The 25,438-nt window shown below is 40.1% G+C and overlaps 3 protein-coding genes across 5 annotated transcripts; 1 reads left to right on the forward strand and 2 right to left on the reverse strand.

Moving 5' to 3' along the window:
- Positions 1–1,276: 1,276 nt before the first annotated feature.
- On the reverse strand, positions 1,277–7,513 carry psmd10 (proteasome 26S subunit, non-ATPase 10). 3 transcript variants are annotated; one of them, XM_080287708.1, is made up of 6 exons: positions 7,309–7,513; positions 6,036–6,134; positions 5,740–5,886; positions 3,709–3,759; positions 1,925–2,091; positions 1,277–1,699 (listed from the first exon to the last, which is right to left on the reverse strand). In XM_080287708.1, the coding sequence occupies exons 2-6, from the start codon at positions 6,063–6,065 to the stop codon at positions 1,546–1,548; spliced, it is 549 nt and encodes a 182-aa protein (XP_080143834.1). In that variant the 5' UTR covers positions 6,066–6,134; positions 7,309–7,513; the 3' UTR covers positions 1,277–1,545. The 3 variants fall into 3 exon arrangements, with proteins under 3 accessions (XP_080143834.1, XP_080143827.1, XP_026044358.2); XM_080287701.1 differs by lacking the exon at positions 7,309–7,513 and adding an exon at positions 6,243–6,481; XM_026188573.2 differs by lacking the exons at positions 3,709–3,759; positions 7,309–7,513 and adding an exon at positions 6,243–6,750.
- On the forward strand, positions 6,612–15,202 carry nxt2 (nuclear transport factor 2-like export factor 2). Its single transcript, XM_026188584.2, has 4 exons — positions 6,612–6,859; positions 6,944–7,030; positions 14,614–14,758; positions 14,901–15,202. The coding sequence occupies exons 1-4, from the start codon at positions 6,845–6,847 to the stop codon at positions 15,083–15,085; spliced, it is 432 nt and encodes a 143-aa protein (XP_026044369.1). The 5' UTR covers positions 6,612–6,844; the 3' UTR covers positions 15,086–15,202.
- acsl4a (acyl-CoA synthetase long chain family member 4a) lies at positions 15,199–25,074 on the reverse strand. Its single transcript, XM_026188559.2, has 15 exons — positions 24,936–25,074; positions 22,570–23,109; positions 22,301–22,478; positions 22,064–22,173; positions 21,538–21,676; positions 21,301–21,451; positions 20,970–21,093; positions 20,317–20,388; positions 20,076–20,215; positions 19,807–19,979; positions 19,449–19,523; positions 19,166–19,354; positions 18,877–18,991; positions 16,586–16,743; positions 15,199–16,482 (listed from the first exon to the last, which is right to left on the reverse strand). The coding sequence occupies exons 2-15, from the start codon at positions 22,924–22,926 to the stop codon at positions 16,325–16,327; spliced, it is 2,139 nt and encodes a 712-aa protein (XP_026044344.1). The 5' UTR covers positions 22,927–23,109; positions 24,936–25,074; the 3' UTR covers positions 15,199–16,324.
- Positions 25,075–25,438: the final 364 nt, after the last annotated feature.

Below are 25,438 nucleotides of genomic sequence, written 5' to 3' on the forward strand. Positions count from 1 at the left end.
TCCAAATTGTACATTTGGATTAAACGACATGAAGTCGTGGATCCAGCCTGGTTTTTATCAGTGGTTCAAGCAGCTGCTGATGGTGCTGAAATGGTTACTCTTGGCCTCTTAATACCAAAGGAACATCATTTAAATGTCACAGCATACTTGAGTGCTGTTGCTCACCTTGGCCATCCTTTAAATACCTAAAAACTATTCATTTATTTTTAGGCAATTTGAAGCTTCCTCAATTTATAGGCTGGCCAGATCCCAGCAAACTCAATGTGGTAGAACATTGGACCCATTCCTAACACTGAGAATCTTTTAGCATGTGCTAAAACTTGATATTTTTGTTAAGTGACAGTCTTTTCACTTTCATGTATTCTTCTTTTTTGTCTCAGAGTCCTTTAAAAGTATTATTTACTGTTCTTTCCGTTTTCTCCAGCAATCATTTGGCTTCCATCAACTTATCCATTTGTTTTTTTGAGCTGAGTTACAAGTGAGAGTTGCCTTCCCAGCAGTTTCATGCTTATTCTAGCTTTATTTTCCTTTGTGGTAGTTTCAGTCATGTTCCACAAAAACCTGCTTTGCTTGTGGGGGAAATTTTCCACTTCAGTGTCGACAGCCTGTCATAATGAAGACACCCTTTGCTGCTTCCTTCACAGCCATTGAGTAAAAGGCAGACTATAGAAAAGAAGGCTGAAAACTTCCGCTAATAAAAATGTGGGCCATAATCTCAACATGTGGAACAGGGAACAAGAAACAAACGCTTTGCAGCACTACGTCAATAGGGAAAACCTGGCCACTTCTGTTTTCCACTCACTGTTCCTTGTATTGGCAGTATTATAAAAAACATATAACATATATTGCATGACTACTGCAGGATTTAAATAGCTGTTGTGCTGGGAAGTTGTCAGGTTGACATGCTACAAAGGTACGCATTATTTAAGATTTAGCTTAAAAACAATGAAGCTGCACAACTTTTTATTTGTTATTCAGTTAATCTGAAATCTGAGAAGTCCAAAAAAAAAGTTTGCTTAGGATTCTTAATGTCCAGGGTTTTGGGGTGTGGTCAGATAAAGCTCTGTTGCAGATTTAACCATATTCCACATAGCCACACCTATATGTCACCATCACCAGGTGAGAGGTTAATACTGTTGCAGGTAGGCAACAATATTTTCAGTTAGTCTTTAAGGAACCTGGGTATAAGCTAATAATAAAAAGAACAAAAATGTAGGAAACATTCACAATATTTTGTGCAATAATAGCTTAAATTACTAAAGGCAGCAGTACGTCATTCATGAACAACACATTTATTAACAGGTTGAACTTCATGTTTTACATTACAATTCAAATTTAATAGAAAATAGCCTGTGGGGTTTGAAAACCTGTGCTCAGACAACAAATAAGATCTGTGCAGTCTCAAAGCACCATCTGAGTCCATCATCTCATCTTCCACACGGACCGCTTAAGGAGGACTGAGCGGGATGGGAAATCTTAGAATGTAACTTGGCGGTTGGTGGTGGGGATTTGAGCTGGAACAAGACGCGTCGGTCAGATAAAGCATCATCCCTCCACGATCTGACGGAGTATGTTCCCAAGACTGCCCTTTGCTATCTGGAGCGGGGTCTTCTCCTCCTTGTTCTCAATGTAAATGCTCGCTCCATGTTCCACCAGCAACTTGGCTGCTTCAACACGCTCCTCATCGCATGCAAGATGGCTGGGAGAAGAAAAAAATAAAAATCAATGCATAACTATAAATACAGAAATGCCTCCCCCCCCAATGCTAATCACACTGTATAGCTAATGTAATGTGGATGATAACTTCTAGTACTGCTAGGATAAGTAAGAAAACATTTTATTTTTAGGTATAATTAGAGTTCATCTTTGTATTCATATTGCATGATGTTAAAAAAAATTGCATGTGACATATATGTAATCATACAGAGGTGTGTTGCCCTGTGAGTCCTGAATATTTGTTGATGCACTCTGTTTGAGAAGCAGCTGGATGAGCCGGTAGTTGCCCTTGGCAGATGCTCTGTGAAGAGGCGTAGAGTCCAGCTTGTCAGTAGCATTGGGGTCTGCTCCATTTTCCAACAGCAGCAGGGCAATCTGCAAAGAGGTAACCATGTTTCATTCACAAGCTGAAAACCACACTTTTACATCCAGTTATTTCTAGTTTCTATGAAATACCCGTTTTCAGATCTCGTCATTTTGGTTACCACAGTCATGTGGAAGTTTCACGTTAGGAAGTGAGACTGAAAGTTAGGACAATCCTGACTGGGAAAAGAAACCTGTGGTTGAAATAAAATCCTGTAAATGTACAATGAAATCCATTCATGTCATGTCCAAGTCCTTGTGAGAGAAGACGATGAAAAAATTCAGTTTCATGATCTTTTATATGCACATTTGATTTAACAAAAAAAATGCATCTTGATTGTTGCAGTGTGTTGGACCCCGTTTCCCACCATCTCAAGTCTCCCATATATACATAGGTCTTTATTAAATCTTTGTAATATTAGCAATGATATAGGTACTGCAGCATACATGCTACAACAATGCCACGATTTTTGAGATAGCTATGTCCTTTTATTGTTATATTATTATCAGTTATATTGAATAAAACATTCTTGTCATCTTAAAAATAAAGCTGCAGATAGTGATTTTTTTTTGTTTTTGTTTTTTTTTGTTTTTAAATAAAGCTGACAAATCATCTTTTCTTATATCCAAGGGATCCTTCTCAGAGAGCAAGACGGGATGTATTGATGTATTAGTGATGATGGTTCAGAACAAATAAGAAATGTTCAGTAAAACCTTCTAATACTCCAGATAAAAACAAATACGGAAATAAAACTTCATTACATGTCCAGAGGAAAGGTTAGAGTCTAACTGAAAACTGTACATAAGCAGTGAACACAGCGGGAACACATTACAAGCACGTGTTGACGGTATCTTTGTAATACCTCTATGTGCCACAAGGGGGAGACAAATATTCAGCACAACAAGTTTATTGTTAAAGAAAAGCTGTTTTGTTTTGCACATTTGAGAAGTATAAGCAACCTATAATTATATTTTACTTATTCCTACAGGGTTTCCTTAAAAGTACTAAAGCTCATATCTACAAGTTTCATTCTAAAGAGAAAACTTTATGCTGATCTAAGAAAAGACGAAAAGGCACAATCGAATCCTGGTACCCTGGATGAGAACATGTTTCAAAAATTTAATAACCTGTTGCGTGTACAGGGCGTGACTTATAGGTGACAGAGAGTGGTTACTCATAAGCCAAGCCCTGTGTGTATAGGGCGCAGCGATAATAAAGGGGTGGTAACACAGGGGTAATAAGAAAAAAAAAAAGATAACAAGAAACAGCAAGACGGTTGTGGGTGTAGGTGATGGGATTACTGTTTATCTTGATGTGAGGAAAGTAAAAGCAGCAGACAAAGGTACATTAGTCATACTATACGGGAGAGAAAGAAAAAAAATGTAATGAAAATTATCCTAATAAGAAGAGGAGGGCTTTTAGACATTCCAGCAAAGGCAAGCCACAGAATAAAGGTGTGCTGTAGGGTCCAACACCTGCCTCCCCCATGGATGCCCCTGTCTCAAGCTGGCCTCCTGCCATGCTTACTCTATTGAAGTGCATTTATCCCCCTTTCCTGTGTTCTGTTGCACTTTCTATATTTGTGTGTGAAGCACCAGTAGAGCTTGTGTAGAGAACAAGAAACCCACCGGTGTAACCCACCATTCAGCACCCCACCTGTAGCATATTACAGGGCCCACCTGCAGGAAGCGAGGGCAAAATTTGAAAAAAAAAAAAATAAATAACAGCAACAGATAAACAATTAATTTGAATTAATATGCAATCATTCCTAATGATTATTACTATATTGAGAGCCAGTGTTATTGTACTAATGTCGGGTAAACTGGGCCCTGAAAAGTCCTACTTTGCATAATTATCTTTTTTCAAAATGCTTAGGACGCATTAGCTCAGATCACATGGCCATAGCTGACTGAAGTCTTGGTGTGTTTCACTTCAGCTTTCAGGGGCTTACCCACTGTGTCTAAGTGTAGAACAAAAACTGATGACATCGCAAACTATGGAAATACCAGCGGGCACCAGTTCTACCCCTTTATGCCTACAGTATAAATCTGAAAATACCCTATCAGGCTTTTAAGGTTGTGGGTAAAAAAGCTTAAGAGTCATCTGCAGCACCAGGAGTGGCAACAGCAACCACAGCCAGGTTTAGTGTCACCCACAGTATTCACAGTGTAATTACTGATGGCACTGTAGAAGTCAAAAAAAATACATACCTCACTGATGCATTTGTTCCAAGGGCACATGATGCACTAATGTATTTGGAGCAATGATGTAAACATTTGAATAAACAGCACATCTTGGAAAAAAGTAAAAAGAACAAAACAAAATATACCAATATATACCCACAAGAAGTGTACTGTTTAATTGTAGTTTTTCCAAGGCTGAGGAGGTAATTTGTATTAAAAATAAATAAAAATAAATAACTAAATGCAGAGTCTTTAATATATTAACACGTGTGTACATGCGTGAGACATGCTTCATCAGTCTCAAAGTTTTTCTCGCTTTGGTCAATGAGGATTTCTCCAAATCATGCGCTGGTCATACTTATTGTTAGCCTGGTATAACTTATAGCTTTATTTAGAACTGTGCAAAACACGTTGTGTGTTCACAGAGTAGACATCATCAAGACATGACAATAGTAAAAGTGGCCAGTGGGTGTCACTGTGGAAATTGTTTTGAAACCTCAGTACAATCCTGGCACAGCTGCTTCAAATGTTTCACTACTTCACACAGCTGTGCTTTGCCCATCACTAGAAGACACTCACAGCTGTACTTCTCCCCTGAGCTACACCACTGACAACAATTTTAACCAAAAGTTTCACATTTAAATTCATCACTCCATCAGATGTGTTGCCACCGATTTCAGTCCAGTTCTTGTGTAATTTGTCATACTTGAGCCTTTTGTCCCTATTTTCCTTCCTTAAGAATGGCTTCTTGATAGCCAACCTTCAGCTGAGACCATTTCTGAGGCTTCAGTGAACAGCAGATGGGTCAACAGAAGTGCGAGATGCATCTTCTCAGGTTCTATGTCAGGTCTTTCCTTGATTTTTCCTATTTTTTGAGAAAATGACTTAAATATATTGTTGCATTTGTTGTAGATTGCCTGCCACTTCTTTTGTCGTCCACTTGTCCACTTTCATTTAAAGGACATACTGCACACCGTGGTGAGGTTTGCCATGTTTTTGGCGTACAAGACATTTTATGCCTCTTAATCTTTTTTTTTTTCTTTTTTTTTTATCTCTGGCATTATTGTAGATTTAACTAAAGAAATGGGAATGAATTGTGTTTTCATGACAAGCTGCTAGTAACAAAGTGCCTAAAGATACTATTTAAAATTAGTTCTTTGCTAATTCGTCTGTTATGTGCAGCCAACACTGGCTCATTCCTTGAGTTAGGTGTCTTTTTTTGTTTGTTTGAATGATTCATAGGTTAGTGTTATGTGGCTTATATGGAAAAAATACTTCTCTGAAATTTGTGAGGTATAAGAACTGGACCGAAGATAAGTGGAAAAAGCAGACAAATGTCCAAACTCTTTTGCACAACACTATATAATTAATTATGTGCAGAAACAAAGCACCACTGAACTAAACGGGGAGATAACACAACTGTATTAACTGACTGCAGAAGTATGGAGGACTAATACTGCAACCTGTGGATGTTACCTCATATCTGTCTTTGGAGGCGGCGTAGTGCAGAGGGGTGCATCCATTTTGATTAACTGAGTTGAGCTGAGCTCCTTTGGATATCAGAGATCTCACGATGTCTTCTCTGCCTGCAGATGCTGCAATGTGCAAAGGGGTCCACGAAGCCTGAGAGCGAAAAACAAAACACAGACATCAGTGGCATCATTCTGAAACAATGTGTTCATCAGTATATCTCTTGTATTAATGGTCACATGGCACCTTATAGGGAAAAGTCTACAGAAGGAAAGAATTAATGTACCCACAAATAAACTTACATCATCTTGCAGGTTCACTTCAACTCCCATGTCAAGAAGAAACTCCACAATATCGGTGTGTCCAGCAGAACAAGCCCAGTGCAGCGCGGTTCTCCGGTCCTGAAATCACAGAAAGTTGTGTTGCTTTAAAAAGAAAATTATTATTCCGATTTACTGTAGGGAAAAACGAATTCCCGCAGGCTGTACTGGTGGGTCATGTGTTCTTACCTGGTCTGTTTTGCAGGCAAGCGTTTTATCTGACAGGATGCACTGTTTTAATTTCTCAAACTGCCCCGTGTAAGCAAAGTTACACACCTCCACATTGGACACAGACCCCTCCATTCTTAAAATATAGCTAAATGTCCAAATAAATATATTAAAGCTTACTGAGGATACTCTTTAGTTATTTCGTTTAATAAACCACAGAAGCAATGACTCAGGAAATTATGAGTTCTCTTTCCGCGCTGGTCGACCTTTTCTTTTCAAACTAAAACTCCATCACCAAAATGGTACTGACTTTGCCACGCCACTTCCGCGTTATTATCCACACAGTCAACATTTACTACCACTATTGTTTCCTTAAAATGTAAAAAACACGACATGAAAGTGGAACTCGGAAGAGAGAAGCTTAAATGAGTCTGAAAGATTGTACTGACATCTTATTTTGGTAGGCAGAGTTGGTGCCCCGAGGAAGTAATACCCAGTGTGATAGAAATGTGTTGGTTGCTAAAGGAATAACAAGAGAAGAAAAGAAGTTTGAATTGTGACGTTTTCTCGGTCTTTTTGTAATATTTTTGTTTTGAGTTGTTTCCAATAATTTATCTGTTCATATGGCAACCACCCTGGTAAGCTTTTCCATGCCGTTTCCAAAAAAAACACACGTTAAATCACCGTGTCCAGCTTTGAGTAATACGTAGTTATCTCTTCAGGATTTCAGGACTCATGCCGACCAGTCATGCAGATATTCAGAAGAATTTGTCAACATTTATTACGACTGTATGGATAAGAAGAGGCGGGTGAGTTTTGTTTCTGTAATTTAACTTAAATTAATTTGTAAGACCAAACTACATATGGTGGCCCGAAAGTGCCGTTGTTCCAGATCTACTGGCGTTTAGATCAACTGGCGTTGGTCGAACAGATGTGTGGCAGTCTTGTGTTTCAGGAGCTCCTACCGACAAACCAGCAAAAAAACGGCAAATGTGTCACCTGTGACACTTGTGAGGTTATCTCAAACACACTCCGTCAGTCTTGATGCTGTTGAACAACAAAATGTTTAAAAATGTGGCGAGTTTACCTGGTGATATCCTCATGCGCGACCGCGAAAACAGCAAACAATTAACACCACGCCGATGTTGTTCACGGGACAGCAAGAGTAAACGATCGGGAGACTCTTGTCGTCGTTATCGTTCCCCTCGCACGGTTTATTTCTCCGGTTTCAGCGTTTTTGCTTCACAACTAAAGCGAGCAGTTTGCTTTGTGCACTAACATGGAGTCGAGTCAACCAGCGCCACCTCTGGCCAAGTGCCCCAGCCTACAGCCAGATCAACCTGTGACACGCATCTGTACCACGTTTGAATTCGTGTCATGCACAACACATTTGTACCTTTCAATTGTGTCTGTTTGTGCGTCATGCAAATAAACCATTGAAATGAATGAAATGATATCATGTATTTATTATCAGCCTACATTTGTACAAAATGCCAAATGACATACACATAATCATAAGAATCACCATCCTGATATCAATACTTTTGCCCATAAGAAAAATGCCGTGAACAAATATATGACACACTAATATTTCACCAGTGTTGTAACATCACATGTCGTTAGCATAGTCTGCCTGTGTCTTCCCTCTGCAAACGAACATTTCAGAGTTGGTTGTGATATACAGTCTGCATAAGTGTGGTTAATCTAATAAACATTTGTAAGGAGATGGCAGTTACTGTGAATGTACAGCAGTTACACAGTGATTAGTAATAAACAGTCAGACAATGACTCTGACAATCTCATTCAATCTTGCAGATTGAATGCACCTTCTGTGGAAAGTGGTACCACACGGTGTGTGTGGACTTCCCCTGTGCAGAAGGCGACTACAAATGTTGTGGGTGCTAAATAAACAGAAAAAATTTATCCCTGTTGTCTTTGCTTACTGATTGTTTTCAGTGTTGACAATCCACATTGCTGGCATTGCATCTTTCAACATGTTTGTGGGTAGATTTGGATGTACCAGGGGTAAGTGCAGCCACTCAGCCTCTACTCAATGTGATCATAGCAGCAGGTGCAGATGTGTCACAAGTTAATCTAGTAGTAGGCTATGGTAGTAGTGGACTGACTAGTGATGGGCAGATGAAGCTTCATGAAGCACTGAAGCTTTTCATCCAATTGGTTCATCCCAGCGCAAAGCTTCTTGAAGCTTCATTTGCTCTAGTAGGACACCTACTGGACGTAAAAATATTAGTTGGCATGAATTTGAAGAGTGTGGCCTTTTGCACACAGCCTGTAAATGTCAACAACAAAAGTGTATAAAACAGTGTGTAAAACATCTATATTGTAGTGATGGCAGTATACTGTGTATATTTATACTGGCAGTATGGAAAATGATTATTTGGAAATGCTTAAAATGGAAATGATCATTTACTGTGAGGTGAGGTGTGGTTGGGGTGTGGACAGTAGTTGTGCTTTTGTAACGTTGAGGTATGGACAGCTACACACTGAGGCCTCAGTCCTGCCTGTTCACATTTTATTCTGTAAAAACTAAATTTTCACTGCTTTTATGACCTTTTTAGTAGGGGTGCAACGATATTCGTATCGATATTGAACCGTTCGATACAGTGCTTTCGGTTCGGTACGCATATGTATCGAACAATACAATTTTTTTTCAAAAATTTTTTTTTTCAATTTTTCAATTTTTTTTTTTTTTTTTTGTGTCCCGTTTGGATCTATAGCCATCAGAATTGTTGTCTTGAGGCCAAGAAAGATGCCAAGAGGATTTATTTTAAGTGGATCATCATATTGCTCCATTTGATTGACCTTTATTATAATTATGAATTTATTTTATTTTCAGTTGCAAACGGGACAGACATGACTGTGGGATAGGACAGGGGCAAAGAATGAAAGAAAGAGGGGGAGAGAAAGAAAGAAAACCAAAGGGGAGAAAAAAAAAGAACAATACAAAATTTGTAATTTATTTTATCAACTTTCCTTCTGACGATGCTGTCTGTGTTGAGCGCTCAGTGAATCTGCATTTGACTACTCCGCCTAGGCTCGAGAGTGCAGCCTAGGCGGAGTAGTCGAACGCAGATTCACTGAGCACTCAACACAGACAGCATGGTCAGAAGGAAGAGCGCAGGGCAAGCTAGCGAGACAGAAGTGGACCTCCCCACCCTCATTCAGATCTGGCGTTTGGAATTATTTTGGTTTTCATGTGACGTATGACCCTGAAGGTAAGCGAGTCATGGACTAAAGTAAAACAGTATGTTGGATGTGCCATGCAATGCTCAATTACATGGGTGGGAACTGGTGTGTTAGCGCAGTTAGCTCGTTAACGTGTTGGCCGTCTAGCCCCTCTGTATAGGGTAGCTCGTTAACGGAGATTTGCCGTGTTGTGGCGTTAAGGTTATTTCAACGAGATTAACCTGAAAGCACTAGTGGGAACACAACGAATATGACTGCACATTTACACCGACATCATCCTAGTGCAAAGACAAAAACAACAAGCATGCATGCTACAAACTTTAGCCGAGTCATTTAGACAGCTGTTAGCACAGGATTCTCCTTATGGAGACCTGATATGTTTAATATGCTGCTGAGAATATAGCCCAGAAGAAGCGGATAGTATAGCTTTTATTTTGGAAAGAGACATTTCTCTGTAATAAACTCTCTTTTCCAAAGATGAGTGATTCCTCAATCAGATACAGGGCTCGCAATATCGCTAGCCCGACGTCCCGGGGCTATCTCTCCCCTGCCTGTCGGGCTATTGTAGGAAGGAAAAATATATGTCAATGCTTTTGCATTCTTTCAGAAATGTAGCTGGGTAATTATGTCATTGGGTGAGCCACTGTCAATATGTGACATATTGAAATCGTGTTTGAATTTGCGCTTGTTTTTTTGCTTTCACTTTGCAATTGCGCGAACTGTGTATAGAGAGCGACAGCACTGATCTGTGAGTGATGATAATTTGTGCACCAATTCCTCTGACATCGTCTTATTAATTGTTAGCTTACTATGCAAACATGACAAGTGAAATCTCCCGCAGCTTAAACATGTGAGAGGTTGATCGCGCAGAGAATCGCTGAGCTTATGTGAGTGCGGCAGGATATATATTTCACTACGATGACCTGGATGATTGAGAACCTTCACAGACAGATATATATTTTAGTTCTGCTGAGCCAAATAAGACAGGTCAGGGTGAAGAAGTGACAGCCAAAGAAAAGCTTACCACAAAACGGAGAAGTTATGACAAATCAGACTATAAGGCAAAAAGAAAGTGCAGCTTTATGGTTTCATGGACAAAAGAATTTCTGTGGCTGCAATATGACGAGCTAAAAAACAACACGCACAAGGGTTAGGGTTAAATTTAAAAACTGTACTTTTGTGTTAAAATATATAATTATAATTTTAATAAATGACAAATTAAAAAGGCATGAACATTTTTTTTTGTATCGAAAAAATATCGAACCGTGACACCAAAGTATCGAACCGAACCGAACCGTGAATTTTGTGTATCGTTGCACCCCTAATTTTTAGTGGGGAGAACATAGCTAGGATTTAATGATTTAACAAATCTTTTAAATCCTTTGTCCTCCACAATGCTAAATGGCTGGGAGTCCTCAATCACCATGCTAACCAGGTCTTCATCTATTTGAGATTGTCTTTATTGTCTTTCCTCAGGAGAACAAAGCACAAATATAAATATCACACACGTAACTTATTACAGTTGTATAATATTGTTATATCATTTAGTAACATTACTGCATGCTATATTATCATTGCATTTGATGGCTCACCTGGTCTTGCCCCACAATCGGTGTTCCCCTTATTCTCATGCAAAGCTCTGTAGTGCCTAAGCATGGATGAGGTGTTGTTGTTATATCCCAGCTCCCTGGCACATAGCAAACACTTCACCTTGTACAAAAGGCAAGACAGCTTAACATAAATTGTATTGCACCATCAGTATTATGAAAATACATCTTCTGTAGAAATTTACCTTGTTGGGAGGAATAAGATCAAAATGTTCCCACACAGGGGAGGACATCCTCCTCTTCTTAGCTGGCTCCATTCTCTCCTGACTTTCTCTCCTCACTCTCATAAACCTCCAAACGGTCTCCAAACTCTCACTAACAGCAACTCTCCATCAAACACCCACATTTTGAATGAAGTCTGAGGGGTTTATATCTCTGTCATAGCTCGCGGCAAAGTTCGAACCACTTCCTGAACCAGTCACGTGGTACAGCCGGGCAGCGAGGCTTCGGACGTCTCATTTTCAGCTCCTCCCATAAATGAAGCAAGCCTCGTTACGCGCATCGCGGAAACGTCCCCTCAATTACTCGACACAAGCTTCGAAGCCTCGATACAGAATGTCACATCACTAGGACTGACCTCCATTTGAAACTGCTCCAGCTGCTGTGTGATAGTGGATCTGCTACAAATTGAAGATCATATGGAAGTTTTGGAAATTAACCCTTGTATTAAGTTGAAGAACACACAATTGACATTGATTTTGTTGCGGGTCATTTAGATCCGTACTGTGTAAATCCACTCAGAATTATCCAAAAACTGCAATAAAACAATAGCAACTTTATTTCCCATTAGATAAACATGTAGAACACAGACATACAACTGTTAGACTTTACATAACTATTTTAGGAACAATTTGGTTTTTCGTTCTTACAAACACATTTCTTTTGAACTTGCCCAACTTTCTCAGTTTTTCAATGCTCAACATTTTCGATTTTGTCCACATGATGGACAGAATGTAACTGTGTGCTTTCTGCAGATGTACTTCTTGCATTTCTCACAAAAAGTGCTTGTTTTCAAACAGGAACCTTCCTAACTAAGATTTAAAACAAAAGATTTCTACGTCTCCTCCAGTCTCACAAACAGATGACAAACCAAGCGACACACCTGAGTCACTGACTTTCTTAAATCCACTCACTCTCACTGGCTGTTTATTACTAATCACTGTGTAACTGCTGTGAATTCACAGTAACTGCCATCTCCTTACAAATCTTCATTAGATTAACCACACTTATACAGATTGTATATAACTACCAACTCCCCAGCCATGTTGATGGATTGCCTATATTGGCTGGAAATATTAATTTCCAGGGAAAAGACACAGGCAGACTCTGCTTACAGGATGTGATGTGACAACACTAATTAAATATTGATTTGTCATATTTGTCCAAGGTGTATTTCATTGTTATGGAAAAAGAGAATATCAAAATCATGATGACCAATTGGAGTGGTGATTTCTATGACTTTGTGTATATAATTTGGAATTTTGTACAAATGTAGGCCAATAAGGAATATATGATATCATTTCATTCATTTCAAAGGTTTATTTGCATGACCCACAAACAGACACAATTGAAAGGTACAAATGTGTTGTGCATGACACGAATTCAAACGTGCTGCAGATGTGTGTCACAGGTTGATCTGGCTGTAGGCTGTGGCACTTGGCCAGAGGTGGCGCTGGTTGACTCGACTCCATGTTAGTGCACAAAGTAAACTGCTCGCTGTAGTTGTGAAGCAAAAACGCTGAAACCGGAGAAATAAACCGTGCGAGGGGAACGATAACGACGACAAGAGTCTCCCGATCGTTTACTCTTGCTGTCCCGTGAACAACATCGGCGTGGTGTTAATTGTTTGCTGTTTTCGCGATCGCGTCGCGCATGAGGATATCACCAGGTAAACTCGCCACATTTTTAAACATTTTGTTGTTCAACAGCATCAAGACTGACGGAGTGTGTTTGAGACAACCTCACAAGTGTCACAGGTGACACATTTGGCGTTTTTTTTTGCTGGTTTGTCGGTAGCAGCTCCTGAAACGCAAGTCTGCCACACATCTGTTCGACCAACGCCAGTAGATCTAAACGCCAGTAGATCTGGAACACCGGTCATTCCATTAGGCACACATTTCTAGTTGCGCCTCTCTTTTTCCTTCAGTCCCGTCTTAAATCTTCATGGCAAAGATTCAACAAAGTGATTTTGGTGCTTGTGGACTTGACAGCGTCACAGATTTGTCAGCTGCATATCCATGATGTAACTCCTGTTCCACTTTGAAAGGCCAAGTTGGATTGTGATCTAATGACCGGAGGCCATTTTACTACAGTGAATTCATTGTCATGTTCAAGAAACCAGTCTGAGACGGCCTGAGCTTTGCAATGTGATGGAAGAGCTTGTAGTAGTCATCAGAAGATGACTACACTGTGGTCACAAGGGGATGCGTATGGTCAGCAACGTCAGCTAAGATGTGACATTTAAACAGCTGGTACAAAGGAGCCATGTACCAAGAAAATGTCCCAAAAAATCTTAAACTCCAATATAAATGTTAAAGACCAAACGAAAATGACGTATTTCATTGAAAATGTTATTCCAAAAACACAAACCACATTAGCTATAAATTGCTAATGTTGTGCAGTCGTATGAAAAGTGTTAAGGCCAATGTGTGACCCACTCCTTCAATACAGAGTTTAAGTTAAAGTAATGAGTAATATCACAAACTAACCACCTCCAGTTACCAATTTTAATTTCTGTTTCAGATAAATGTATAAATGTATATAAATGTTTAAGTGTACATACTTGTGAGTAATTACAAACTGAATTTCTGTTATTACTGCAGCCTACCTGCAGTACCTTTTGTGGCCTGCCGGGGGTGGGGCAGCCCACACTTTAAGAATCACTGACCTACGCCATCACACCTCCACCATCCTTAACTGTTGATACAAGGATAGATCTGTGCTATCACTTTGTTTACACCAAATTCAGACCCTGCCAAATGTTGCAGCAGAAAGCAAAAATCATCAGATCAGGCAACATTTTCTAGTCTTCTGTATTTTGTCAACTTTAGTTAGCACGTGTGAATTGTAGTCTCCGCTTCCTGTTCTTAGCTGACAGGAGTGACAGCCTGTGGTCTTCTGCTGCTGTAGCCAATCTGCTTCAAGGTTTGAATGCATTCACAGATGCTCTTCTGGGTGTTTCATCTTTACGTTTTTCATCTTTTGGCCATTATAAGTCCTGATATATTGGTCAGTACATCGGTTGGGCTCCAGCTTGAATAAGTACCTAATAATGTGGCCAATGAGTGTAGGTTATAGCATGTTGAAACTTAGCTTTAAAATCTTCTAAGTAAGAGATATTGTGAAGACTTCCTTATTTGGGCCTGTGATGTAAATTTATTAAAGTGGATTCAACTATGAGCTCCCCACTAACCCACAGCTCCTCTGCAGTGAAAGCAGTCTTATTCTTAAAGTGATAGTTTTCATTTTAAAGATCACAACCTTTCAGTTTCACTAGAGCTAATGAGCATGGTGCTCTGCTACAGGCTGATGGCACTGTTGCTGTTAATGTTCACCATTGTCTGGCTCCCATGTGCTAGAACTTAATCCGGCTCTACCTGGACAAGGCTACCTTGGTGTGGAACGGAAATGCGGTGTCAGGACAGGAAGCCCTGGGCGAGTTTTTTGAGTCACTGCCATCCAGCGAGTTCCAGGTTCAAACACTGGATTGCCAGCCTGTGCACGGTCAGTGGGTCAATCCCAAACTCAACACATTTGAACTATTAAATTGATCCCCATTAATCATATTGTCTCATTAAAACATGAATGTAAACCTTTATTCTTCTGTTGCTGCTTTAGAAAATAACTAACTTCTCCTCACTCACAGAGCAAGCAACCCAAGGCCAGACAACACTGCTTGTGGTGACCGGTGGCATAGTCAAGTTTGAAGGGAACAAACAGCGTTTTTTCAACCAGAACTTTCTCCTAACAGCTCAGGCTTCACCCAACAACGATCAGCCCGTGTGGAAGATCGCTAGCGACTGTTTCCGCTTTCAAGACTGGAATAGCTGAGGCTCTGCTTTCCCCTGAAGTGTACAAAGGCTTCAGCAGTGATCACCTTAATAATAATCAATATTGCATTTGTATATTCAGTTTTTTGTAATAAAATAAAGTGTCATACAACACTGAGTACGAAAAGGTGTTTATTCTTGAAATGTCGAACATGGCATGTGACTGCAATGATGGGAGTAATAAATACACGTAGGTTCACCAAACAACTAAAGTGACTGCCATCGTCTGTGTACTTAAAACTTTTAACAATGCAAATCCACCAACATGATAGTATTTGGAAAAATACATAGAAAACACATTAAAACTGAGTTCAGAGGATCCTTTATACCAAATCGTACAATAACCTATTAACTGAGGTAAAGTACGCACAGTATTACAGTATGCCAGTTGTGACTATAATAAAGGCTAAGCAGTTTAGTAGTTAATTGTGTGTTTTTTTTTTTTAAATAAGGTGCCTACAAACATTTGTCAAAATGTTTCTATACCCCACATTTGACAACTTCATATATTAAAACATTTGTCCGTCTTCCTGAGTCATTTAGGCCAACACATTTTGGTCTTCCTTTCTTAACAAACCATTAAAATAACATTAAAGCATAAATAAAACAGGTAAGAAACAAAATCAAAGCTAAATACACAGACACGGACAAACGACTGTAAATGCTCTTGATCGTGTCGATGTGTCTGCGGTGGGGAGTATTTTTCCTTTCAAGTAAACACGGCATTCAGCCTTTTTTGTAACTTTTCTTTTTTACTGTCTAGCTACCACCTCTGCTCGACTACATGAGAACTGCAGACTGAAGGCACCTTAACATCAGTACTCCAACTTTACAAAACAGCATGACATGCCTCTGTGATCATGGTCGCATTTTTTTTCCTTTATTTTTTGAAACATTTTCAATGAAAGCAGCAGCAAGACTTAAGCAACATGTGGACCGAAGGTGCCGTTTCTAACAGCTACAAATAAGAGTCCCAGCAATTTCCAATGGATGGCAGTTGAGAGCTGCAATAGCCTTTCACCCTTCTAATAACAAAAACTGACACTTTGGTGCATCTCTTACAAACACAACTTCTCACACATTCACACACACACACACAACTATTTATAGCTTACGCTTTTCTCTGTGAAGCTGTGGAACACAAATAAACTACAGCTTTGTAACCAGAGGAATATTTGCACATCAAAATCGTGGTTATGGTGAAAGCAGTAACTCCTGGGTGGTGTGGGCCTGCTGGAAGTTACTTCCTCCCATACATTCTCTCTATGTGATGGAGATAGTGGTTCTTCAGCTCTTTCCTCTTCAACTTGAATGCATCTGTGACTAGGCCCGTTTCAGGCGTCCACGGCTCTGGACTCAGATGCACCTTCACTGGAATCTCAAATCTCTGGAGTTTAACTACAAGGAAGGAAAGTGATGTTCAGGCACGTTTGGACAAAGTATGGATGAAAGCAAAACTTGCAAAGCTTCTGTTATCGCAATGCTGTGAAAAGACTCTTACTGTTAGTGGCGACCTCCTTGATCGCCTTCAGGACCTCGCTTTCCATTTCAGGATTAGTGCAGATCTCCTCCCATGTCCCCTCTATGCTCCTCTGTTTGGCCAGTTCTGTGAGCTTTTTCTGATTGGGAACCACGAAGCTGATCACATAGTTCTGATCACTGCAAGGGCACACAATTTAAAACAAACAAAAAAAAGTTTAGAAACTGTTCAACATTACGTCACATGCCCACCACTGAACAACTACAGACAAAATAATTAATTCAAGTTGCAGCCGTAATCACTTCAGTCTAATTAAGCGCCATATTTAATTGTTCCGATATCAGCTGAAGTCGAAGTGAGCGCTACATTTGTTGATTCAGTCGTCATTAAGACACTTAAACGTCACTTGGAGTTCTCATGTCAGCCAGAGTGCAGGTGACACATCTGAAGTGGGAAGAATTTCATGACGGTTTGGGTGTTCACACTGAAAGCTGTCAGTTCAAGTGCGTAGGCGCAAAAGCCTGTCAGGTAATTATGTATGAACAGTAACAATTTGATTTTATTGGAGCTTGGAGAAGAACTGAGACTGGAAATGATTTAAAGTGTAAACATGAAGGTATAATAAGCACAGGGAAAAAAAAAAAAAAAAAAAAAAGGCAAAGAATGACTGCAGGAGCGGTGCTGAGTGATGTGGAATGATAAAAGGAGAAAAGAATTCAAGGAGTGGAGCTGTGAGACACAAGCAAGTGCTGGCAACGTTGAGAAATACTGCTACTGCTGGGATATCCTGAGTAACCATCTCTGTGTAATATTATGCAATATACCATGTTTAAACTGTTCTGACAACACGTCAGTACTGCTGTAGCTAAACCGGGTGCCCCTTTTCAGAAGCGGAACTAAACCTGCCTGCATAATTAGAACAGTACACACATGTTTAACAGACTGGACTAAATTTAGGTTGAAAAATGTTTTCCTGCACATTATGTTTATATTAAGAGCCCAGAAATAAACACTTGCTTAACACTGTATTTGGTCAGAAAAAACAAAATAATAATTTAAAAAAACAAAAAAGAAACAAACACAAAACACCTACCCAATGAATTAAACCTTAGCTTGCTTAATTCGATATGCTAAAATACATTACATGGACAAAAGTGCTGGATGACCTACAAGAGCTGCTCAGCCATGCAAACCCACACCGTGAAGCTCCCCGTGCACAGCGTTTATGCTGATGTTTAAAACTCTGCAGTTATTGAATCAGCAGATCGTTGATGACTTTATAAAACCCTGCTCTGCAACTTTACATGCTCCGAGTTGCTGTGGTTCCAATAATACATTTACAGTCAACTGTAGAATATCTAGTAGGGAAAAAATGTCCCACACTAACTTTGTCCTATTACAGCACCACACTCACATTCAGTGAGCTCTTTACAATGACCCACTCTTTCACGGATGTTTGCAAAGGCAGATCGCATGGCTAGGTGCTTGGTTGTATATGCTAAGAACAGAAAACAATGATTGCAAGGTGTGGCCCAATTCTTTTGTCCATATACTGCATTATGTACTGCATTTATTAAACTGATGATAAAGTGTCATTCACATTTTCAAATGGAGATCATCATCTCAAATCCCAAGTGTGAGATAAGTGAAAGACGTTTCTATAGATACGCAATCATGTATAGTACAAATAGAAACAGCCTGTAGCTGATGAATATACCATACGTACAAGTAAACATTTCATGGAAATGTCATCTGGGTTGTTTACTAGTACCTTTATCTTTTATTTCATTTCCTGGTTCATTTGCATCAACTGATAAGAAACCCTGACCCTGAATAACATTTTCTGTAATTCTAACTTTATGCAAGTATCTCGTGAAATAATATTTGTTTGTACCCGTCATATGCAAATCTGTGTTTAGTCAGTGTTTATTAGCACAAAACTTCAGCTGGCCTATCATGCATATGAAACTGATATGAATCTATGACTGATCGCTATAATGTAATTTTTCTCCAAAGTCAAACGTGAAGAATGAAAAAAATATTTCAAGAAGCACTCGTGTTCTTAAGTTTAGAGTAAAAACACAGACGCCTGCAGCAGTTGAATATGATGTTTGAACTGTAAACAGCTCGTGGAAAGGTCACCATCTGCAAATTCATTCAGCTGTTTCCCCATATCGTTTATAATCTGCCATTATACTCGTTGATCCAGATGTAAATCATATATTAGGATATGGAAAAACTTTGCCTCTAAATTGCATCTCCTACCATTTTAACTTTCCCTGAATAAATAAATAAAAAAGTAGGTCACTCACCTGTTTGCATAAGCACAGATGTTGTCTATAAGAGGGCAGTTTTTCAGAGCAGATTCCACTTTACCGAGAGACACGTACTCTCCAGCCTGCAGTTTCACCAAATCTTTCTTGCGGTCTTAATGAGAAAAAGTAAATGATAAATGGACTGATTTTTATATAGCACTTAAAAAAACAAAAAAAAAAAACAAAAAAAAAAAACAACCTCTACTTAAGCACTCAAAGGGCTTTATACAATACGTATCATTCACAGTAGCATCCCACCCCCACCCAGAAAAAGAAATATACACACCAACAATTTGTAGACAGCCATCTGGGTAAACCTCTCCTACATCTCCGGTGCAGAACCATCTCTGACCATTTTCATCCACAAAGAAGTCCTGATTGTTGCCTTCACTCCTGTAGTAGCCCATGGTTACATTGGGGCCACCGATCAAGATCTCCCCTCTTGGATTTGGCTTGTCTTTACTGGTGTAGCCACCTGAGTGAAAATAAAAAACACATGATTACGCTGCAATGGAGATCTTTCCATTCTGCAAAAGCGTGTCCCGGCATGTTTTCCCCCCCAAACATACCTTCAGCCCAGTCCCTGAGTCTAATCTCACAGCAAATCAGAGGAGCTCCAACACGACCAGTGCTGATGTCTTCAACTGTAAAATGAAAAACATTTCTTAAGAACAGTCATTTAAACATTATTTTCAATTTAGGCCCATCTGCTTCTATCCTGAGGTATTTGTTTATCCTGTGTGACTATTGGCCAGGCTCACTACAATAATGACTGCTTCCAGTCAGCAAATCACTAGGGAACTGAGGCACTTTAGTTAATCCAACTTAAAATAAAACTGTAAGTCAGGATTTGTTTCTTTTAAATTAAATAATGCCTAAATTTGAACTCATCTGTCATTATTTTGGGCACTCAAAATGTTATCTTACCCTCTGTGATAGTGCCTGCTCCACAGGTCTCAGTGAGGCCGTAGCCCTGGCCCACTGGACAGCAAAAACACACATTCATAAATCTCTGAGTGGCCGGGGACAGGGGGGCTCCTCCAGACAGCATCATCCTCACTCGCCCACCCAGCAGTTTCTTTACTTTCCGGAACAACAAGCTGCAAAGAGAGATCACGCAGTGTTTTGATTTTAAGTTAAACAAGCCAATCATGTTTTAGTGCAAGGGTCACAGGAACGCATAGGATGCTTCTTACGCATTGCAGAGTGGTGCGTCATAGCCCCTCCTGATCTGCTCCAGTTTATAATTGTAGCCCAGTGTAAACAGCATCTTCTGAACAAAACCCATTTCCTGCACTTTGCTCATCACGTTCTTGTTGATGCGATCCATGATTTCCTTTTTGGACCAAACATATAGGAGTTATTTAGACACCAGTTGACAAACAAAATAAAATAAAGAAAGACACAAACAGGATAAATAAAAAACAAGGTTCTTACTGGCACAGCTGCCATCAGTGTGGGCCTGAGCACAGAGCAATCTCCTTTACTTCCCTTCTTTATCCTGGTAGACTAAAGAGGAGAAGGAAAAAAATAAAAATTGAAATATTGTCCAACTTTTGTAATGTAACTCCTCCTCAATCTGCCCTGCTTCCCACTGATGTGACTAATGTGGCCACAGACTACAGAATCTAATCGACAAAGGCAAGATCAAGTCACACTGGTTTGTGGACAAACTCATGCCTCAAGTTTTAATAAAACCAGACATTATTAAAGTGTTTCTCATCATTTCCAACCGACTTGTTGCGCAGTTAGCAAAGCTTCCAGTGGGCTAAGTTAGGCATCTCCTTTAAGTAAGATTAAAAAAATAAATATAAAAAGCTGCTTTTTTGGAGAGCTACTGTTCGCCATGATAAACACGATTCACATCTGGTTTTGTGAACTCTCGTTTCCTCAAATCTTTACAATGTAGATAAAGTGTGGACCGATGCCACGGCACGCAATCGTCACAATGGCCACTTAAACTGTGAAAAACAACAGCTTGAAATAAACCAGACTTTTCATCTAAATATTAACAGAAACACCACTAAGAGTCAATTAAAATATAGACTACAGTGACAGAAACAATGCAATCTGGCGTCGGTGCTGCTTACCTGGTCTGACAGTGTCTGTGGGGACGAATAGCCAATCCGACAACCATATGTGACACAGGAGATTTCAGCTGTCATTTCCAGAACATGAGCCAGGGGCAGATAGGCTATGTAGGTATCATTAGGCCTGCCACAGTAGAATCATTGAAAGTCTTGGTTAGGACCAACGATTAGTAGACATTTTCAGTTCCTCTTTCCAATGTTTACACTGAGGATCTTTGACTGCACTTCCTTAGTTCCAATTTGAACTTAAACTTTCTTTTTTTCTTAGATTTCTTCACATCTCCAAGTAGCCTTACTAAAATACAACAAATCAGCCATTGCTGCAACTCACCCGAGCCCAGGGATGCGTTCACACTGGCCTGTCATTCCTGCAATTAGGTTACTGTGGACAATGACAACTCCTTTGGGTCTGCCTGTGGAACCGCTGGTGTACATCACAACGGCCAGATCGGATGGCCGGGGCTCAACAATTGCCCTAGCCACTGTAGAACAAAGGAAAGCGTTACCGTCTTGTACTGTGCCTGAAATAGGACAAAAAGCACAACCAGAGTGAGTCAGAAATACACACCATTCTCCGGCTGCCTGCCCATCTCTCGTACGGACTGCATGCTGCGGATGGAAAGCCCTGCTGGGTAGCCTTCTGTGTTCATTTTCTTGTCATCCACATAAATCACATGCTTCAGGTTGGGGATCTGTGGCAGTACAGTCTATGCAGAAAAAGCAAAGAGTAAAAATGTTACAGGAGGATGCCCAAGTACAAGATTTCCTTCTATAAGTAACATTTTTAAAAAAGTGATAGTCCTTTGGGATTTTCTTTGTAACAGAAAGCCAGTAAATGCATCTTTAAAAAAAAAATGCTTTAACAAATCAATTCTGTGTTCCTTATTTCATCCATGAAGCTGTGGACAAAAACATTATTCTGGGCTTTCCAAACTTTAATGTTAACAATTTGCTACATCTTAAATTATAATCATGTGATGATAATTGAGGCTGTTAGATGGTAAACAAAGACGTCTCATGAGAATAATCATATCACTGCTTCTCTTGTTCTTAGGAGTGGTGGTTGGACCATGTGCTGTAAAGGATTAACTCACTTTCAGCTTAGTCTCAAGGAGCTCCACGTTGGTGACCAAATGTGAAACACCCGTCTCATTCAGTCCAAAAGCAATCGCCTCCTCCCCCAGTGTGGCGTAGAACGTCACCACTGCAATAATAATATTGTTTAAAAAAGGATCTCAGTGAGTGAGATAATTAAATTATGAAACACTTAACACAGCATTCACGCTATCTGACCCCAAAACCTTGGATTGAACGCGCTGAGATATACTTACGTGGGAAATTGTGTCTGAAGCATGCCTGAGCAGTGATCATCCACTCTGCCCTGGTTTCACAGAAGACTGCAATAGTGCTTTTGGGTTGCTGCCCCAAAGCCGCCAATCCACTGCCAAACTCACCGACTATGGAGTCGAGTTCATTGTAGGATAACCATTTGTACTCCCCCAGGATCAGCTAAAAGGAGAAAGGGTCACATAAATAACACCGAACATCTCTGATCACTTACGCATTTGTCAACAGAGCAGTAAACTCTAAGCAACCTTACCTTTTTAAAAACTTTGCCGTTGGGCTGAGTCTCGTTCTCTTCGCTCAGAATCTCTCGGGTTCCTAGACAATCAGCTTCACCGAAGCGCTGCACAGCATGCTTGAACAGCTTATCGAGTGTGTCCTTGCCTGGGAAGTCTTCCCTGGCCAGGGAATCAAATTGGTCCACGGAGCGGTATGGTCCCTCGGCACATCCTGATTTGGAACGGGCTTTTATCCTCTTGGACAGAGCTTTACCTTGGCCAGCTCCGGTGAGGTAGTACCAAGGCAGGAATGAGACTATTGAGTACAGCCATATGATAAGGTGGATTGGAAAAAGGAGGATAGATTGGAGGACAGAGTCTGACTGAAGACCCATGCTTTTTTCTGGAAGGGAGCTGAGCAGTAGGTTATCAGAAAACTTTCAAGCTTGGTGGCCCCAAAGATGTTTGAGGTGCGTCAAGAGAATTGTGTTGGACGGGAAGAGGGGAAAAAAAGCTCTTAAACTCTTAAGAGTCCCACAGTTGTAGCATGTAAATATTTGGTCCACAAAATGCTTAAGCTAAAGTTGAGACAGAAAAGAAAAACAAAAAACACAATACAGTCAATTGATACAGTTCATTCATCAGCTGCCTGTGAGATCACTTAAATAACTCAGGTTAAAAGTCAAAAGCAAGAAAGTTGATTTTCACCCAAATATCTATCGCATGCCAAGAGATGTCACAAAAGGGAAGTTGGCTGGTTAACTAAGTTTGTCTGGTGGTTGACTTCTTGCTTAAAGGAACTCTGACAAAACACTAGATTGGAAATAAAAAGTGAACTATTAACCATCAGTATCTGAGGCTTATCTAAACCGTTCCACCACTGTGCTACCTCTTCTTACAGACAGGAAGACTGCGCTACACACGGCAATTATCCACAGCCTCACCACCTCCTCGCTGCGTACCAAACCGCCTCTGTATGTCTGAACGTTTTCAGTGCTCAGCTCCTTATAATGTCCTCTGCTGCACTCAAACACCTGCCTGCTTTTAAACAACAGGTCAACTGAAAGGTCATGGAGGGATGAAGTAGTGCGGAGATGTGGTCACTCTGACCAGACTGGCTACTGTCCAATGAGGATTGTGCTGCAGACAACCAATGACAATACTCTTTAGGCTCACCCCACTTGGTGGTCAGGGAAGGGTCACTATAGAGCAAGCTCAGCCTGCTGATATCCTCAGAGTGCAGAGACGGTAAAGTAGTTAAAACAAATTGTGTCTCATAATTGCAAAATGTAGTCAATATCCACATGTTTGCTCTGTGGCTAAACGTCACGTGCTGAACCCGTTTAGCACGTGACAAAGTAATTGTAGCCTACGGCAGTCAGCTATTAAGTGGAAAGTGTCTTCATGGCACAAGACAGACACCGGTTACCTGCAAATAAGAGAACACTGTGTACTTAGCTACATTAAGACATTTATGGAAAGAGAAGGTCAAACCACGTAACTGGCTTTCCCAATCCTGAAAGCTCACACTCTTCATCGTGAATCATTTCCGTGAATCATATCCTCAGTGTACGTCACATCTGTCCATACATCTTAAAGAATGACAGTACACCCACAGATGAATCAAAGCGGCGGAGAAAGAAATATTTATATGTCAGGATCTTTTTCTGGGCTCTTACTGTGAAAATAAAAATAACCTGAAAACATTCCTGTGTGATGACAGGACGTGGGGATGGTGATGATGATGAAGGAAAAGCCATGGACCACTAGCTTAAAACAGTTTTTCCTCTCTCTCTCTTGGGTGGAATTGAATAAAAGCAAATTCAAATCATTTTACACGGGAATACGGGAGTGAGTGGTTCGATGCAAATCTCCTCACACGTCTATATCTAGTTGTGAGTGATAAACACGTTATCTAACGGTAAAAAGCCAAACACTGCATATCCGTTTAGGGCAGGTATTGCTAACAAAAGCGACAGTTTAATACCGGGAAATGCTAAAGTTGTAGCCGGGGTTTGCAGTTTCCACTTGTAACACGTTACGCTAAAACACCATGAAAAACAATACGAGCTGTAATTAAAATTAAAGCGCCTTTCTTGCTCCCTTTACATAATTGGTGTGCTTCAAAATAAGGCGAGCTGGGAAGCAAATCTGACCTCCTTATCTAGCACTGAAACGACAATGGGTCAGGAGCGGCATGGCAGACGAAATGATGACAAAAAGCCGCCGCACATTGCTGGCACGGCGCGTCTCACTGGCAAGTTGATTAACGTTAGCTGCTGTCGCTTAAACCTGCTCAATATTAGCAGTACATATTAACTAACGGATAAAGGCTCTAATGAGATTACAGCGGTCAGCTAGAGAGTGATACCATGCTGTATTGGCAGGCTGACAGCGTTCTTACCTTCAGCTGAAGAAAGCCCGGTCAGCCGTGTGCCGCTCTTTCACAAATGACCGAAAGTTACCTTTTGTTGGGACCTAGAAACCCGGAACCACTACGTCATCTGATTCCATATTTCTCGACCAATGAGCAGCCAAAGCGGATTTGCGCTCTCTTATGCTACGTCCGCTTAAAAAGAAAAAGAAAAAAAGAAAAAGGTAACAGGAAATCAGTAATGCGTATGTTCTCTGGCTCTGTTACAGAACCTGTATTTTTCTTTCATCATGTAATGGTTATGTGTGTATTTTACCGAAGTTTACATCCAAACAAAAGCAAAATAATAATAATAATAATAATAAAAAAGTTACCGTACTTGCACTCTTATCTAATATATTTTGCAGATAGATCTGATAATTGAGATCAGATCATTTGTTTACATATTATGCAGCTTACACAAATCTAGCTGAGATCTGATAATTTATGTTTATATATGATGGAGCTTACATAAATCCGTATAATATTAGATT

Source organism: Astatotilapia calliptera, chromosome 2 (genome assembly GCF_964374335.1).
Source record: "Astatotilapia calliptera chromosome 2, fAstCal68.1, whole genome shotgun sequence".
Taxonomy (NCBI): Eukaryota; Metazoa; Chordata; class Actinopteri; order Cichliformes; family Cichlidae; genus Astatotilapia; species Astatotilapia calliptera.